At 39.8% G+C, this 14,530-nt stretch overlaps 1 protein-coding gene across 1 annotated transcript in view; it reads right to left on the bottom strand.

Moving 5' to 3' along the window:
• The window catches only part of mmp24 (matrix metallopeptidase 24), a 128,484-nt gene that overhangs the window by 74,898 nt on the left and 39,056 nt on the right, over positions 1-14,530 (bottom strand). The window contains exons 2-3 of the mRNA XM_041783323.1: positions 2,422-2,570; positions 1,575-1,691 (exon numbers count right to left, since the gene is read on the bottom strand). Coding sequence (XP_041639257.1) covers positions 1,575-1,691; positions 2,422-2,570 — 266 coding nt within the window. The remainder of the gene's footprint in view (positions 1-1,574; positions 1,692-2,421; positions 2,571-14,530) is intronic.

The raw sequence follows: 14,530 nt of genomic DNA, 5'->3' as shown, positions 1-14,530 counted from the left end.
GTATTGTTTCATTTTGAGTCATGACACTGAAGCTTATTTTGGATTTGAATTTTAGAGCAGGGGAGGGACTGAGTGGGAGAAAGAGCAGAGAGAGACAGAGGGAGAGAAATGGAAGCAACAGAGGATAAAGTGGGCAGAAGCAACAATGGGAGCTGCTGGGATGTGTTCAATATCTCGTGGGACAACTCTTATCTGCATTAGACCTATATTACATGGCTGAGCTGCTGGTTGGATTCTCACATTATCCAGTGGAGGGTTTTACTGCATGTAGACAGTTGGAGACAATGGAATAAGGTGGGAAGAGAATGGAGAAGAAGAGAAAGACAGAGAGACAAGTGGGTGGATGTAATGCAGGGATACGAGATGCATTCAGGGTCCCACGAGACGGAGCTAATTTACATTAGGCCCAGCCAAGTTCAGACGAGGAGAGAGAGAGAGAGAAAGAGACGAGAAAGAGACAAACAATCAGGGAGGGAAGGAAGGAGGAGGACAAAAGAAAAGAGAAACAAACAAAAATGGTGAGAGAAAGAATACTGAATATATGGATGGGTGGGTGTTAGCATCTGAATATGTATTTAAATGTGTTGGACCTTTCAACTTCTTAATACTGCAATATAATACCATTAGTGCAAAGGAATAAGAAATGATGACTAGAGTCTTATCATCCAGGCCATCCATCCATCCATCCATCCATTGATCTATGCAGCTGTCTGTCCATTCATCCATTTCTCCTGTCTGGTCTACTCTCATCTATGGATGGATGGATGGAAGGATGATGGATTGATGGATGCATAGATGGATGGATGGATCAGTTGATGAATGGATGGATGGATGGTTTGATGGATGGATGAATGGATGATGGAGGAATGCACAGATGCATGGATGGATAGATGAATGATGGATGGATGGATGGATGGATGGATGCATAGATGGATGGATGGATCAGTTGATGAATGGATGGATGGGTGGGTTGATGGATGGATGATGCATGGATTGATGGATGGTTGGATGAATTGATGGATGGACAGTTGGATGGATGGGTTGATGGATGGATGGAGAGACATATGGATGGATTGACAATGAATTGATACATGAATGTATCAATAATGGATGGATGCATGGTTGGATAGATGGATGGATGGTTGGATGGGTAATTAATATGGCCTAAAACATTTACCTTGTCATTGTCAGTTATGGTAATATATATTGTGGTTTTACATTTTACAGCTAACATATTCAAATGCTTATTCAGATGCTATGAACCCTTTCCCCATAAATCATCCTGCGATAGCATACTCAACTCCCATCTGAGCATAAGATCACAGAAAAAGATTTCAGAAGTCTCTTTGAGTTCACTTTGTATCATCACAAAGTTAAATTATGTTTAATTTATCTCCTGCTGAGCTGTGTCAATGCCATGTTTGTTGATGTGGGCTGTCAGAAAAAAGACGAAAATATTGATAACTGATTCAGCTACAAATAGATCAGTACCCATCAAACAACTTGAACTGTAGATTTAAATATTGATTGACTAAATGATAGATGAATAAATCAGTATGAAGATAAAAACATACCTGTAGGAGATCTTTTTATCTCTCCATCTCTGTCCCGTCAGTGCGTAGCGTTTATTCCTCTGACGGCGGCTGGTGTGAGGATGATCTGGGACGCCACAGCGAGGTCTCTTCATCCACCTGAAAACAACATGACACAATAAATGTTAAAAAATAAATGTAAATGTTAAATAAAACCTCAAAGTTAACCTATCATTATGCACAGTTTTATGTGAAAACAACTTATAACGTATAGCATAAGTTCATGCAGGACACTGTAGTCATACACCCAGCCTTGATCAGCTGACAGCCAGTTGATCCCAATTATTGCCCCCAGCTTCCACAGCCAATCTCACCTCTTTCAACATGGCAGTGTATTTAAATCTGACGTACTTCTCACATTAATTCTGATGCACCACACTGCTGCTGATGCTTGCAAAGCTTCACCTCCTCCACCCCAGCCTCCTCCTTCATAGCATAAAGCTTATTGCACCGTCATAAACAGATTCATGCTACTTTGGAGTAATTTTATTGTTTTCAAAACGCATTGTCATAAATGTATTTATTCATTTGGAGGTTTCTAGCCATGCTTTTCTGGAAAGCCAAAGCATGCTGCTTGTCTTACCCAGGAAGCATCTTTTTAGCAGAGCCTTCTCTGCCACGTAAAACTGTAAATCCATTTTGCAATAAAATTGTTAAATATATGACGACAGTGTTCCTGACTGAACAACATTCAGCATTTCTGCAAAACGGATTATTTTTCCAAACAATCTTTAATTGATCTGTTTTAAAGGAATGTTTGATTTGGGCTAAAGGATTGTCTTATAAAATACAGCACAAACAAGTATGCATCCTTTCACTAGTGACTCACTCTATAGTCGTCTCATCCAGTATTCCCGTCACAGGAATGCCGTAGAAGCGCTGCATGGCGGCCACAGCGGACTGCATGGCTTTTTCTTGCCGTAGATCTGACGTGCGAACGTCATGAGGCAGCAGGTAGCCGTAGTTCTTCAGCCACGTCTGAAAGAGAGGAGAAGAGAGAAAAGGAGATTAGACTGATCATCTCTAAGTCTGACATCAGTTACCGTCCCTCACTAGTCAGTTTTACCATTCAGTACCAGAAACATCGACAACTTTTTTTTCTCAAGTCACGTTTGAAGTTCTGTGAGATATCACTGAGAAATCATCACAGGTGGCAGGTGTGTGGTCACAAAATCTTGTTTCTCCAGTGTGTGAGTTCAGTGGATTTATAAGGTTAAACTCAGTTGAAAATGTTGTTATGTGTGTGGACTCCCACGTTTAAATAAAAAAAGTAAGGGCCTGCAGCCAGGCAATCTTTCAGCTCTGGAAAAACCCTGTTCTATTGAAGGTTCTGGCCAAGCTTCTCCCAGCATGTCCTGTTTAAAGAGGCAATGCTCACTGGAATCTCTGGAGGCTAATGGCACTACAATTGCCAAGTGCCTTATACAACCCTGCTTTAAAAATACCAGAATATCCCTTTAATGTTCTCAGTTTTTCACAGAAATACCACCAAGAGGCAGCTGCAGACCTGAAAACGTTACATTCAAAAGGCGAATCGGATCAGTTTCTCCTTCACTATCGGCATTGACAATGCTGGTAACGCTTAGTCCCACCCCTTCTTGGTTTTGATAGGTTGGTGACACTGACGAACGTGGCGGTGCTCCAAAAAATGAACTGTTTTCAACTGTGATGACAAAATCATACAATGGTTTTGACTGAAAATGAGCATTTCTGGTGGAGACACATGCAGGCCCTTATGACAGGGGTCATTGAGTCCATTTACCTGGGGGCCAGATTTAGTCTTGACAGAGACTCTGGGGCCAGACTTCCAAATAGACAAAAATTAAATATTCTCATCTGATTAACATATTATTGTCATAGGAGACAGGCTTGGGGCCCCTGAAAATCCCAGAGTAGGGTCCCTCCCCAACTGTGATTTAACACCAACATCAAAAGGCGAAAGATTTATATGATCTGTAGAGAAACAAGAGTGTAATGGCCGACAACAATATTAACTCACTTTTTAACCCCTTTGACTACTTCATTTGGCCATTTCTGCTACATTTTCTCGCCAATCTAAACCAATTTTTGATCATTTTTGCTGCTTTTAACCAATTTTTGCCACTCTTTGACCCCTTTTTGCAACTTTCCTTGCCCCTGTCTGCCACTCTTTAATCACGTTTCACCACTTTTGCTATATTTTTGCCGCTTTTAACCCATTTTTGATGCTTTTTTTCGCCATTCTTTAAACCTTTTCAAACCACTTTTGCTTGTTTTATCCCCTTTGTGCCACTCTTTTATCCATTTGTCCACTTTTTAACTCCTTTTCACTACTTCATTTGCCCATTTCTGCTACATTTTTACTTATAACCCAGTTTTGCCACTCTCTAACCCCTTTTCCCCACTTAATCTGGACATTTCTGCAACATTCCTGCTAATAGTGGCTGACAGGTGAATTTCTGAAACAGATCAAATGTTAAAGCATTATAAGGCTACTTTAATATAAGTTGTTTTGGGGGTTGACTTAACAGCTGCAGAAATGTAAAGCCAAAAGATACTCTTAAAACCACAATACCTTCTTTTCCTTCTTTTCTGAATTCAATCTTCTGATCTTCTAGGGGTCTGATAGGAGGCTTTGGGGGGTCTGACATGGCCCTAAGGCTGCCAGTTGATGATCAGTGCCTTAAAATTTGAGAATCATCTGGTGTTTAACCAGCCTGAAAGTATCGTTACAAGTCAAAGCTCTCAATTGTCAGTTTTAAGTCTTTAAAATCACACTATGATGCTAATTTTGGTCCAGTTTAGACAAAAGTAGACCATTAAGCGGAGTATAATTGGAAGTAAGCATGTGACTCTCCTGTGAATGAAATCTAAAACCAAATCTGATGCCGCCTGTCTCCAAAAGAAACAAGATTGCTGCTTTCACCTCCCCTAGCTGTTTTTAGTCTACAGCAACCAGCAATCTAAAGTAACAGTGTACACAGAAGAAGAAGCTACTTGAAGTGCTCCTCTGATGTGGCAAAGCAGAATAAAAGAAAGGCAGAAGGGTGGGGTGATGAACTGGAAAAGGATAAAAACAGACAAAGGCTGGGAAAAAGACAGAGGACACAGAAAGATTTATCGAACGTGTCCGAGAGAAACTCAGACAAAGACATGAAAGGATGAAGAAAAGAGCTTTCCAGCCCGAGAACTTTCACAGAAAATCTGATTCACAACGATCAAAAATCGATGCTGAAGCCACAGGTTTCCACGGATGACTCTTATTACGTCGCATTTTTCACTTTGCTGTGCGCCTGTCTCTTTAATATGACATTACACAGGCTCTGGACTCTCCTGAGAGAAGGAGAGGGGAATGAAAAAGGGGGAGGAAAGAGAGAGGTAAATTAAGAGAAGGGGGGACAGAAAGAAGAGAAGAGAGAAAGAGCAGCAGAGATAGATGAGAGAATGAGGGCAGGGAGAGATAACGAGGGGGGAGGTTGAGTCCTTCTCTACAGTAGGTCATTAATATTTCAAAGAGTGTGCCAGCCTCTCTTAGCCAGTCCAGGCCCACAAACCTGCACTCAGCTACAATATGGACGACTTCTTAACCACCGTGGCAGAAGCAGAGAGGGAACCAGAGCTCAGGAGATGGGTCTGTCATTTTTCCAAGAAGAAAAAAGATATTATATCTGACACCGAACAGCCTCTATACAGGGTTACAGCAGGAAACAAGAGTTTGACTACGATCTAGGTGATTCATCTCGATTGGATGCTGGGTGTCAATTCATTCCTGAAAATGAGATTCTCTCTGTCAAGTCCAAGAGACCTTTCCCTACTTAAACGTGTTGTGCCATGCCAGGTGATATCGTATCGTAGTCTTCCTCTTAACAGAATGGTTCCACACAAAAATCAAGACGAAAAGTCTGCTACTTCTCTAAGGCTATATCGCAATTTTAAGGATGCATCCTTCAAAGAGAGCATTCGAAGGCATAAAACGCCACAGTAACTCCTCCAAATGTTGCCCCCAGAACCTCCCTCTGCATCCTTTAAGAATCTTGAGAGCCACTACACGCCAATCCAAACAAGCTGGGGGCGTTCTGAGTCATACACTTTCAATAGAAACGCTAAAAGAAGGGTCCTTAAACCATCTCATAATCTCTGTTCCGGTTCACCCCAAAGAGGCTCAGTGGGGTTAAGGTCAGGTCTCTATGTGGGCCGTTCAAGTTCTTCCACACCAAGTTCATCAAGCCAGGTCTTTATAGTGCTTGATTGGTGCAGAGAGGCACAGTCATGGATTAGAAAAGGGCCTTCCCTAAACTGTTGCCACACAGTTGGAAGCATAGCATCTTCCAAAATGTCTTGGTATGCTGAAGCATCAGAAATATCTTTAAAATAATAATGACCATAGTTATGTTAGCTAGATGCAGTTGTTGAGGTTTCTAAGTGACAGAGGCATTACTTGGATACAAAAGAGTAACCCTGAAATTCCACATACTCCATCATCAAAGTGATCTGCTTAATCTGGACAATCTGTCACACCAGGTAGATTGTTTCATATATCCATTACAGGGTATATATTTCACATTTATCTAGGAAGCCTCCCATATAAAGTGTTAAGAAAGGGCAGGACTTTTCAGAAACTTTTCAGAACGTTTTTCCTGTCACATTCATGTCGCCAATCAGGGCAAGAAGGCAAAATGAGGTAGCAGACTCGGTCTCAGCAAGTAATGTGAGCTCCGCACCCCTGCCAAGACCAGGAAAGCTTTTAGTGAGGATCTTTGCTCCTCTTTCAATAAAGAAATGCTGTCCAGAACTGCTGCTGTAGCTACATCTGCTCTACCAGCAGACATTGTGTATACACCAACTTAGAATACAACAAAAGTCAAGTCAAAGCAGGCTGGGAGACAAGTGAAAACAGCTTCTCCATGAAAATCTTTTTTAATAAAGAAATGTGATAAAACTGCTGCTATACTATAGCTACATCTAAGCTAATTGCTACACCAGTGGCAGATATTACTACCAGCTACAACTTCAACTCAACCCTGCCTGTAACTTTCCAAAAACTCAGGTTGGAAGGAGAGTGAAAACACCTTTTCTGACATGAAAAGCTTTCAGCATCGTTCTCTGCCTTTTTTTTTTTCTTTGAATGAAGAAATGTGGTCCAATTCTGATAAAACTGACACTATTAGCTTGGATGTAGCTACAACTACATCCAAGCTAATTGCTACCCTGGTGGCAGCCATTACTATAAGTGTTCAGTACAACTAAATCCTGCCCATGTTCTCCTCAAAAGAGCCTGATTAGTCTGGTTGGGTCTCAGTTCTATCAGATGCGACTCAGTTGGTCGTCTTGCAATCAGAAGGTCATCTGATCCCCAGCTCCTCTGGTCACATGTTGATGTGTCCTTGGGCAAGACCCTTAACCCCAATTTGCTCCAACAGCATTGTTAGTGTCATGCAAATGTGTATAGTTACATGAAAATGGGATTAGCCAATACTGATGGGCAATTTTCCTGTCATCAGTGTATGAATGTGGATAGAACAAGCTATACAAGCTCAAGCTCTCGTTTGGTGCTTTGCAAGATGGACCGGCCTGATGACAGACATGGAATCTGGACAGTCCATCAGCTTTGCACAGTTACAACCTGGAATTTAGCAAAGCAGATGGATAGGCCATCTCCTTTTCTAGTCAATCTTGTAATTCCCCAGCATGCACTTAGGTCTCTGACGCTACTCAAAGCACTACTCCACTTTGAGATTCTTGCTATGCCTCTTTTCCACAGAAACTTCTGCCAAAGTGGTTCAATCTGTGCAGAGCAAATTGACCCAAACGGGAAGAACCCACAAATCATTTCAGCTATAAAATATGACACATTGCATAGACTCCTGGCTGTGAATTTCACCAACATATAAAACTATCAACACTGGTATCACAATGACATGTAGGGGGGAACCATTGGATTTTGAATGACACCACACATCTGTCAATGGATGTAAATATCACTCCTTCAGACAGCCCTGTCACTCAGACTTTACATACTGATTTGGAAAAATAATTATCTTACAATTAATATGTAATTTATAATTTATCAGTGTGTATTTTCTTCATAAGCAGCTACAAAATCTATGTAGTGGGGCAGCTTAACTAGGAACCCCATAACAATTGTTCATTTTGTGATACAAGCATGAAATTTGGTACAGTTATAGCCAAAGGCATTCCCAAAAGATGTGGATATGGAGGCATCTCAAATTTTCAACATGGCGCTCATGGCAGCAAAAATGGCTGCCAATGATAACCGTTTTCTTATCAATTTTCTCATCAGGAATGGATATTTACTGAAATTAAGGACCTAATTAGTTGAATTTCTCTGCTATACCATTGGAGAGGGTGGAGGCTAGGGAAGAAACTGGCAGGGCTGAAATGGGTGTGGCTTACAAAGGGGGTGTTTTATTTTTGTAATTTCATATGACACATAGAAATTGAAAAGATGGAATGGAAATTGAGTTTTGAGGTTGTTGTTTTTTAAGCCTGAAATTGAAAAAATTTGAACAAAAGTTGCTACCTGCCATATTTTGTTTATTAGAAAATTAGAGACACCTCAGAATTGAGCTTCAGATCAATTCTTTTGATCTCAAGAGTAAGAGAACCAATTTTAAATTCACACACAGTTTTATATGAACTTGAAACTTGAATTAAGTTTGAGATCAGTGTTTTTATTACAAGACTGAAAGAACTATTTACATTTACCCTAAGTTTTATATAAACTTGAAACTTGAATTGAGTTTCCAATCAATGTTTCTGATCACAAGAGTAAAATAACTATGTACAATTTACACTGATTATATGGATTTGCAACTTGAATTAAGTTTCAGATCAATGTTGTGTGTTGTCAGTGTCAATGCTTCGGTCTTGTCTTCTTGGTATATAATACAGAGCTTCCAGTCAGTCTTAGCTATCCAAGAAGTTGATGGTCTTTGACCATTAAGATGCACAAGTTTGAAGTTCTTTGACAGTTTTATCGACATCTGACAGTAAAGGTGGAGGGGTTATCCTTTTACCACCTTACCGCAGAGACACACATTCAGGTATGGGATACAACTAGGTTCAGATGTAAAAACTGACCTACACCTGGCCCGATCGTTCATCCAGTGCCATTTAATCCCTGTGCAATCTGTAACACCATCCGAGTAACTACATGAAGTCATGTAAAGCCTGTTACCCTTGGCTTGGCTCTCCCGTGCTAGCACATCCTGTCAATTCAGGTGCAGCTGTATAACTACAGTCATGTACGAAAGTATTGGCACCCCTGGAATTTTTCCAGAAAATACACCATTTCTCCCAGAAATTGTTGCAATTACAAATGTTTTTGGTATACATGTGTTTATTTTATCTATGTGCATTGGAGCAACACAAAAAATCTGAAGAAAAAAGCCAAAATTGACATAATTTTACACAAAACTCAAAAAATGGGCTGGACAAAATGATTGTCCCCCTTTTAAAACTGTGGGTAAATCTTTTTATTTCAAGCACGTGATGTTCATTTAAACTCACCTGTGGCAGTAACAGGTGCTGGCAAACTAGAAATCACACCTGAAGCCAGTTAGAATGTATAAAAGTTGACTCAACCTTTGTGTTGTGTGCCTGTGTGTGTCACACCAAACATGGAGAAGAGAAAGAAGAGACGAGAATTGTCTGAGGATTTAAGAAGCTAAACATTGGAAAAATATGAATAATCTCAAGGTTACAAGACCATCTCCAGAGATCTTGAAATTCCTTTGTCCACTGTGCGTAATATAATCAAGACGTTTATAGCCTATGGAACTGTGGCTGATCTCCTGGACGTGGATGGAACAGAAAAACTGACAAAAGAATGCAACACAGGATAGTTGGAATGGTGGATAAACATCCTCAGTCAACTTCCACACAATTTCAAGCTGTCCTGCACTCAGGGTGCAAAAGTGTCAGCTGGGACCATATGTCGTCATCTGAATGAGATGAAGCGCTATGGCAGGAGACCGAGGAGAACCCCACTGCTGACAAACAGACATAAAAAAGCCAGACTGGAGTTTGCAAAAATGCACCTGAGTAAGCCTCAATCCTTCTGGGAGAACATTTTGGGGACAGATGAGACTAAGGTAGAGCTTTTTGGAAAAGCATGTCATTCTACTGTTTACAGAAAACAGAATGAGTCCTACAAAGAAAAGAACACAGTACCTACAGTCAAACATGGTGGAGGTTCAAGGATGTTTTGGGGTTGTTTTGCTGCCTCTGGCACTGGGTGCCTTGACTGTGTGCAAGGAATCATAAAATCTGGAGACTATCAAGAGATTTTGGGCTGCAATGTAGGGCCTAGTGTCAGAAAGCTGGGGCTGTGTTTAAAGTCATGGGTGTTCCAGCAGGACAATGACCCCAAGCATACCTCAAAAAGCACTAAAAAAAATGATTGGAGACAAAGCGCTGGAGAGTTCTGAAGTGGTCAGCAATGAGTCTGGATCTAAATCTCATTGAACACCTATGAAGAGATCCCAAAACTGCTGTTGCAAGAAGCACCCTTCAAATCTGAGAGACCTGGAGCAGTTTGCAAAAGAAGAGTGGTCCAAAATTCCAGCTGAGGTGTAAGAAGCTTGTTGATGGTTATAGGAAGCAAATGGTTTCAGTTATTTTTCCCAAGGATGTGCAACCAAATATTAAGTTGAGGGTGCCAACAATTTTGTCCGCCCCGTTTTTGGAGTTTTGTGTAATATTATGTCAATTTCGGCTTTTTTCTTCAGATTTTTTGTGTTGTTTCAATGCACATTAATGAAATAAACATGTTTATACCAAAAACATTTGTAATTGCAATGATTTCTGGGAGAAATTGTGTATTTTCTGGAAAAATTCCAGGGGTGCGAATACTTTCATCCATGACTGTACATCTAAAGATGCAAAATATCAACTAGATGTGGGACTAACATTAGATAGCATTTAGGAAACTAAAATATGCTACCACTAAAGTATCACTAAAGGAGTAAATTGATACTGGCTACAGAAATAATGACATTAATGGCTAATGTATTTAGCTGACACTGAACCTCATGCTGAGTTTCACAGCAGTGGTGTCACCAGTCTGCCCTGGCTGTGCTTCCACATCCACTCTATTACACTGTCTGTAACACATGACTACTGTCACAATAATTATTCTTCATTCTTTTTATTCTTCATCATCCTTTATTATTATCCCTGATAAGAAAATTAATGAGAAAACAGTTATCATTGGTGGCCATTTTGAAAAATGGCTGCCATGGGCACCATGTTGAAAATTCAGGATGCCTCCATATCCAGTTTTCTTTGGAATGCCTTTGGCTATAACTGTACCAAATTTCATGCTTGTATCACAAAGTGAACAATTGTTGTGGCTATCTCCTCCACTAACGGACATCTTTGAGACGGGCTCTTTGAGTGGTGTTGTCTCTGAGTTGTGTGTTGACTGATCCAGATTGTGATCCTAATCTGATTTAAATCCTCAGAGTAAATGTGAACACAGCGCCACATGGTCCACAAGCTGAAGAGAAACAGACTGCTCACAATCCAATTAAAAACCAGAGTTGGAGATAAGACTTCACTGTTCTCTAACAAAACATCTCAATCTGACTTCTGTTATTGTATCTGCTCTGTTCAGACGCTGATTAAAAAAAAAAAAAAAGAAACAGCTCCAGGCAAAAAGCAATAAAACTATTTCACTGCAGCTGTCATGATACAGGACCTCGATTTAATAAAGACAAAAATGATGATTGCACAGTTTAATTTATCAGAATGAACTACAGTCCAAACAAGTTTACCAGAAATAAATGAGGTGAGTGTTTTTCATTTTATACAGCCAGTAACTTCATAAAGTCCTCATGTCAGAGGGTTTAAAATCATTTTATAGACTCACTTTATGACATTTCCTTTTGATTCTGAGTAGTGCCATCCAACTTGGGGTATAAAACCCACTCTTCATACATTTTTCTAAACTAAAATGCAGGCTACATCCTTTATCATACAACCTTTAACGGGTTTGCTGTGCACTTTAAGTTGAGGCACAAAGATTGTCCAGGTGGAGTGCATCACTTTTAAAATCTCCTTTATTAGGTCATAATTTTATATTCAAAGACTAGAATTACCTGGGGGTTTATGCCTCTGCCAGGTAAGGCAGGGAACTACAGTGGAGGCTCAAAAATAAGAAGAATTCATCTTTAAAATGTGTGAGGTACAGAGGAATTTAGATAAAGATTTTGCAGCTGTTTACATGCACAAACAAACGTTCATTGTTTCTGCAGTCATTTTATGCTTTTACTAAATACTTTAGTGTGAAATGTTTGCCGTGTCTTCAGATGACAGATGGCACTAATACTGAGCCTGTAGCCACATGGAGGCATGTAAACACCTGTTTCATTATGATACAATACAATATCGCTTCTTTGGACAACATAATACAATATTCTTCAATAGCACAAAATCTGCCACAGAACAATTTAAATTTGACTTAAAAAACTAAAAATAGTTTTTTCAGTGGTTTCAAAAAGGATATTTTAGCAATTTTTATAAAAAAAAAAAATCTAGGGAAAAAAATTGTTAAACAAAATAAATTCATCGTCATTTGGTGAAATCTATGCTGGAATTAAAGAAATGAAAAAAGCTGTAAGCGGTCAGTCTGCACACAGAATTGTCTGAGCCTCTGAAAACTCAGAGAATGGGCTCTCCTTCATCGTGATTTATTGACAGTATCATTGCATGTGTGACGGATCAGTAGCATCGGTGCTAGCATCCTGGCTAACAGTTCCCTCATTCTGGAGCAGTGTCAAACTGTTATTGGGCTCTAATGTTTAAAGGATCTGTTTTTGCCAACTTTTAAAGACTTTTTCTGCCCACTATTATTTGCCACTTTTCATAAATTCTCCAATGTTTTCACCCATTTTTTCCCTTTCTTTCCACTTTTGCCACTCTACACCAATTTTAGAAAATTTTAACCCATTATCATTACATTATCCCACCAATTTTTGCCAATTTTAACACATTTTTGCAACTTAAAAGTCTGTTTTTTGTCCATTTTAAACCTTTTCCACCACTTTGACAGGAAGAGGCTGGACAAACTGATAAAGAAGGCCAGCTCTGTCCTGGGAGGAGGTGGGGGAGAGGAGGATGACAGCCAAGCTGTCCTCCATGATGGAAAGAGACTCACTCTTTGAAAGACTTTTACTGCTCAATATTAAAATAACAATAACACAGGGGGCTGCATCACAGGCTCTCTCTATCTATTATGCTGTATCTGGGCAGCACCACGTGATTATAGAAGAGCCTGCAACTGTCTGACAGAGTAAATATAGCGATTAGCATTCGTGTTAGCATTTGAGCCAGCAGTAATAAATAAATGGATAAAACAGATGTTCAGTGTCGTGTTTATTGGTGTATATCTAATAAGTAAAGTCCCCAAAACTCACGCGAGCTCCAGTCTAGTTGAATCCTGCCGCACGGGATTTAAAGGCATCAACAGTGTCAATGAAAAGCACAATGGTTTGGATCAAGAGGAAAAACAAGTAAGAGGCAACGATTTATGGTTCAAAAGTTATTTAGCTTTTGATAAACTGTCACTTCTTCTTGTTTACGACAGCGCTGGTCTGGAAGGCATTTTATTGATTACATCTGCATAAAAACTGTAACGCAGACACCATTCTTTGCTGCTGCAGTGGGTCCTTAGGTTCTTCTTTGCTGCTCTAAAACAGTAGCCCACGCATGACGTGCTTTCCGGCAGCGAAGAAGAATTGATTTACAGTTTATAGTGCTAACAAATAGCTCGACTAAACGAAACAAAATATAAAGCTAAACCAGAAATTTTGGATCGGTGCAAAAACTCATATACTCGCCGATACCAACACCGGCATTTAAAGCAATATCTTAGGTAATTCCCACACTGGTATCGGAATCGGAACAACCCTACTTTTAACCCATTTCTGCAACTTTTAAAATCCCAATTCACCTTTTCCACCAGTTTCTGCCATTTTTAACCCTGAAACATTTTCCTTTTTACATGGTCTATAACATAATTTGCCTAGCATTACATCATAATGTCCGTTAAAATATTATGTTGATAAAAAAAAAGGTCAGTGGCTAGTAGAGTTTTGAATCCACCAGCCTCTTGTTTAATTGGTTAATTGATGAATTTCCATCAGTGCTGTCCAGCGACAGTTTCAATCTTACAAACGTTGTTTTGAATTACTTAAACTGAACGCCCCTGATCACCTCAAACACCAGACACTTTATTTCCTTTCATGTACTCTGACCACTCTCAAGCAATATGTGCTTTTTCTGCACTGTTTCATGCTCATTATCATCTTTCAGTCTCTTTTTTCCTTTTCTAAAACTATTTAGATTATAATGAGATTAAATATGTGACATCTGATGTCAAGGTAAAGAATTGACATAATTTTGATTTCCTGCAATACTGATTTCAACAAATGAAGTTTAGGATAAAGTATTGTCATAACAAATAATGACAAGAGAGAAAGAGGGGGCTGAGGGCTGCTGTCCTGCTTGAATCTAAATTTATATTTTTATCTGCAGACACCACAATGCCGTGAGCGGTTTCTAACTGTAAACATAGTGGGCCAAAAAGGTGAAAGGCCTGCCCTTGTGTAGTCTATTTCTGAGTTATGTCCACACAGCCAAGACTCTTCCCTGTCTCAATCTTGGCTACTAAGATTGTTTGGATGAACACGTGCAGTTGGGTGTAGCCTAAAGGTGAAAAAATGATCAACCAATCAATGTGTCGATCCACAACAATGGATTCTTACACCCCTAGGGCTTAGTCCCTCAGATAATGCCTCATCCTTTGAAATAACTGCAACATCAAATACTGGTGGAGTGATTTCAGACACTCACACACACAAAGCAGCTCCTGTGGGTAATGCTGAAATAACAATGGTGGCACTGTTTGTTCTATAGACACTGAAGCATCCCTAACC

The sequence above is a fragment of the Cheilinus undulatus genome, linkage group 3 (assembly GCF_018320785.1).
Source record: "Cheilinus undulatus linkage group 3, ASM1832078v1, whole genome shotgun sequence".
In the NCBI taxonomy this organism is placed as follows: domain Eukaryota; kingdom Metazoa; phylum Chordata; class Actinopteri; order Labriformes; family Labridae; genus Cheilinus; species Cheilinus undulatus.
Note: the sequence above shows the minus strand (reverse complement) of the source record. Positions and strands in the feature narration are given on the sequence as shown.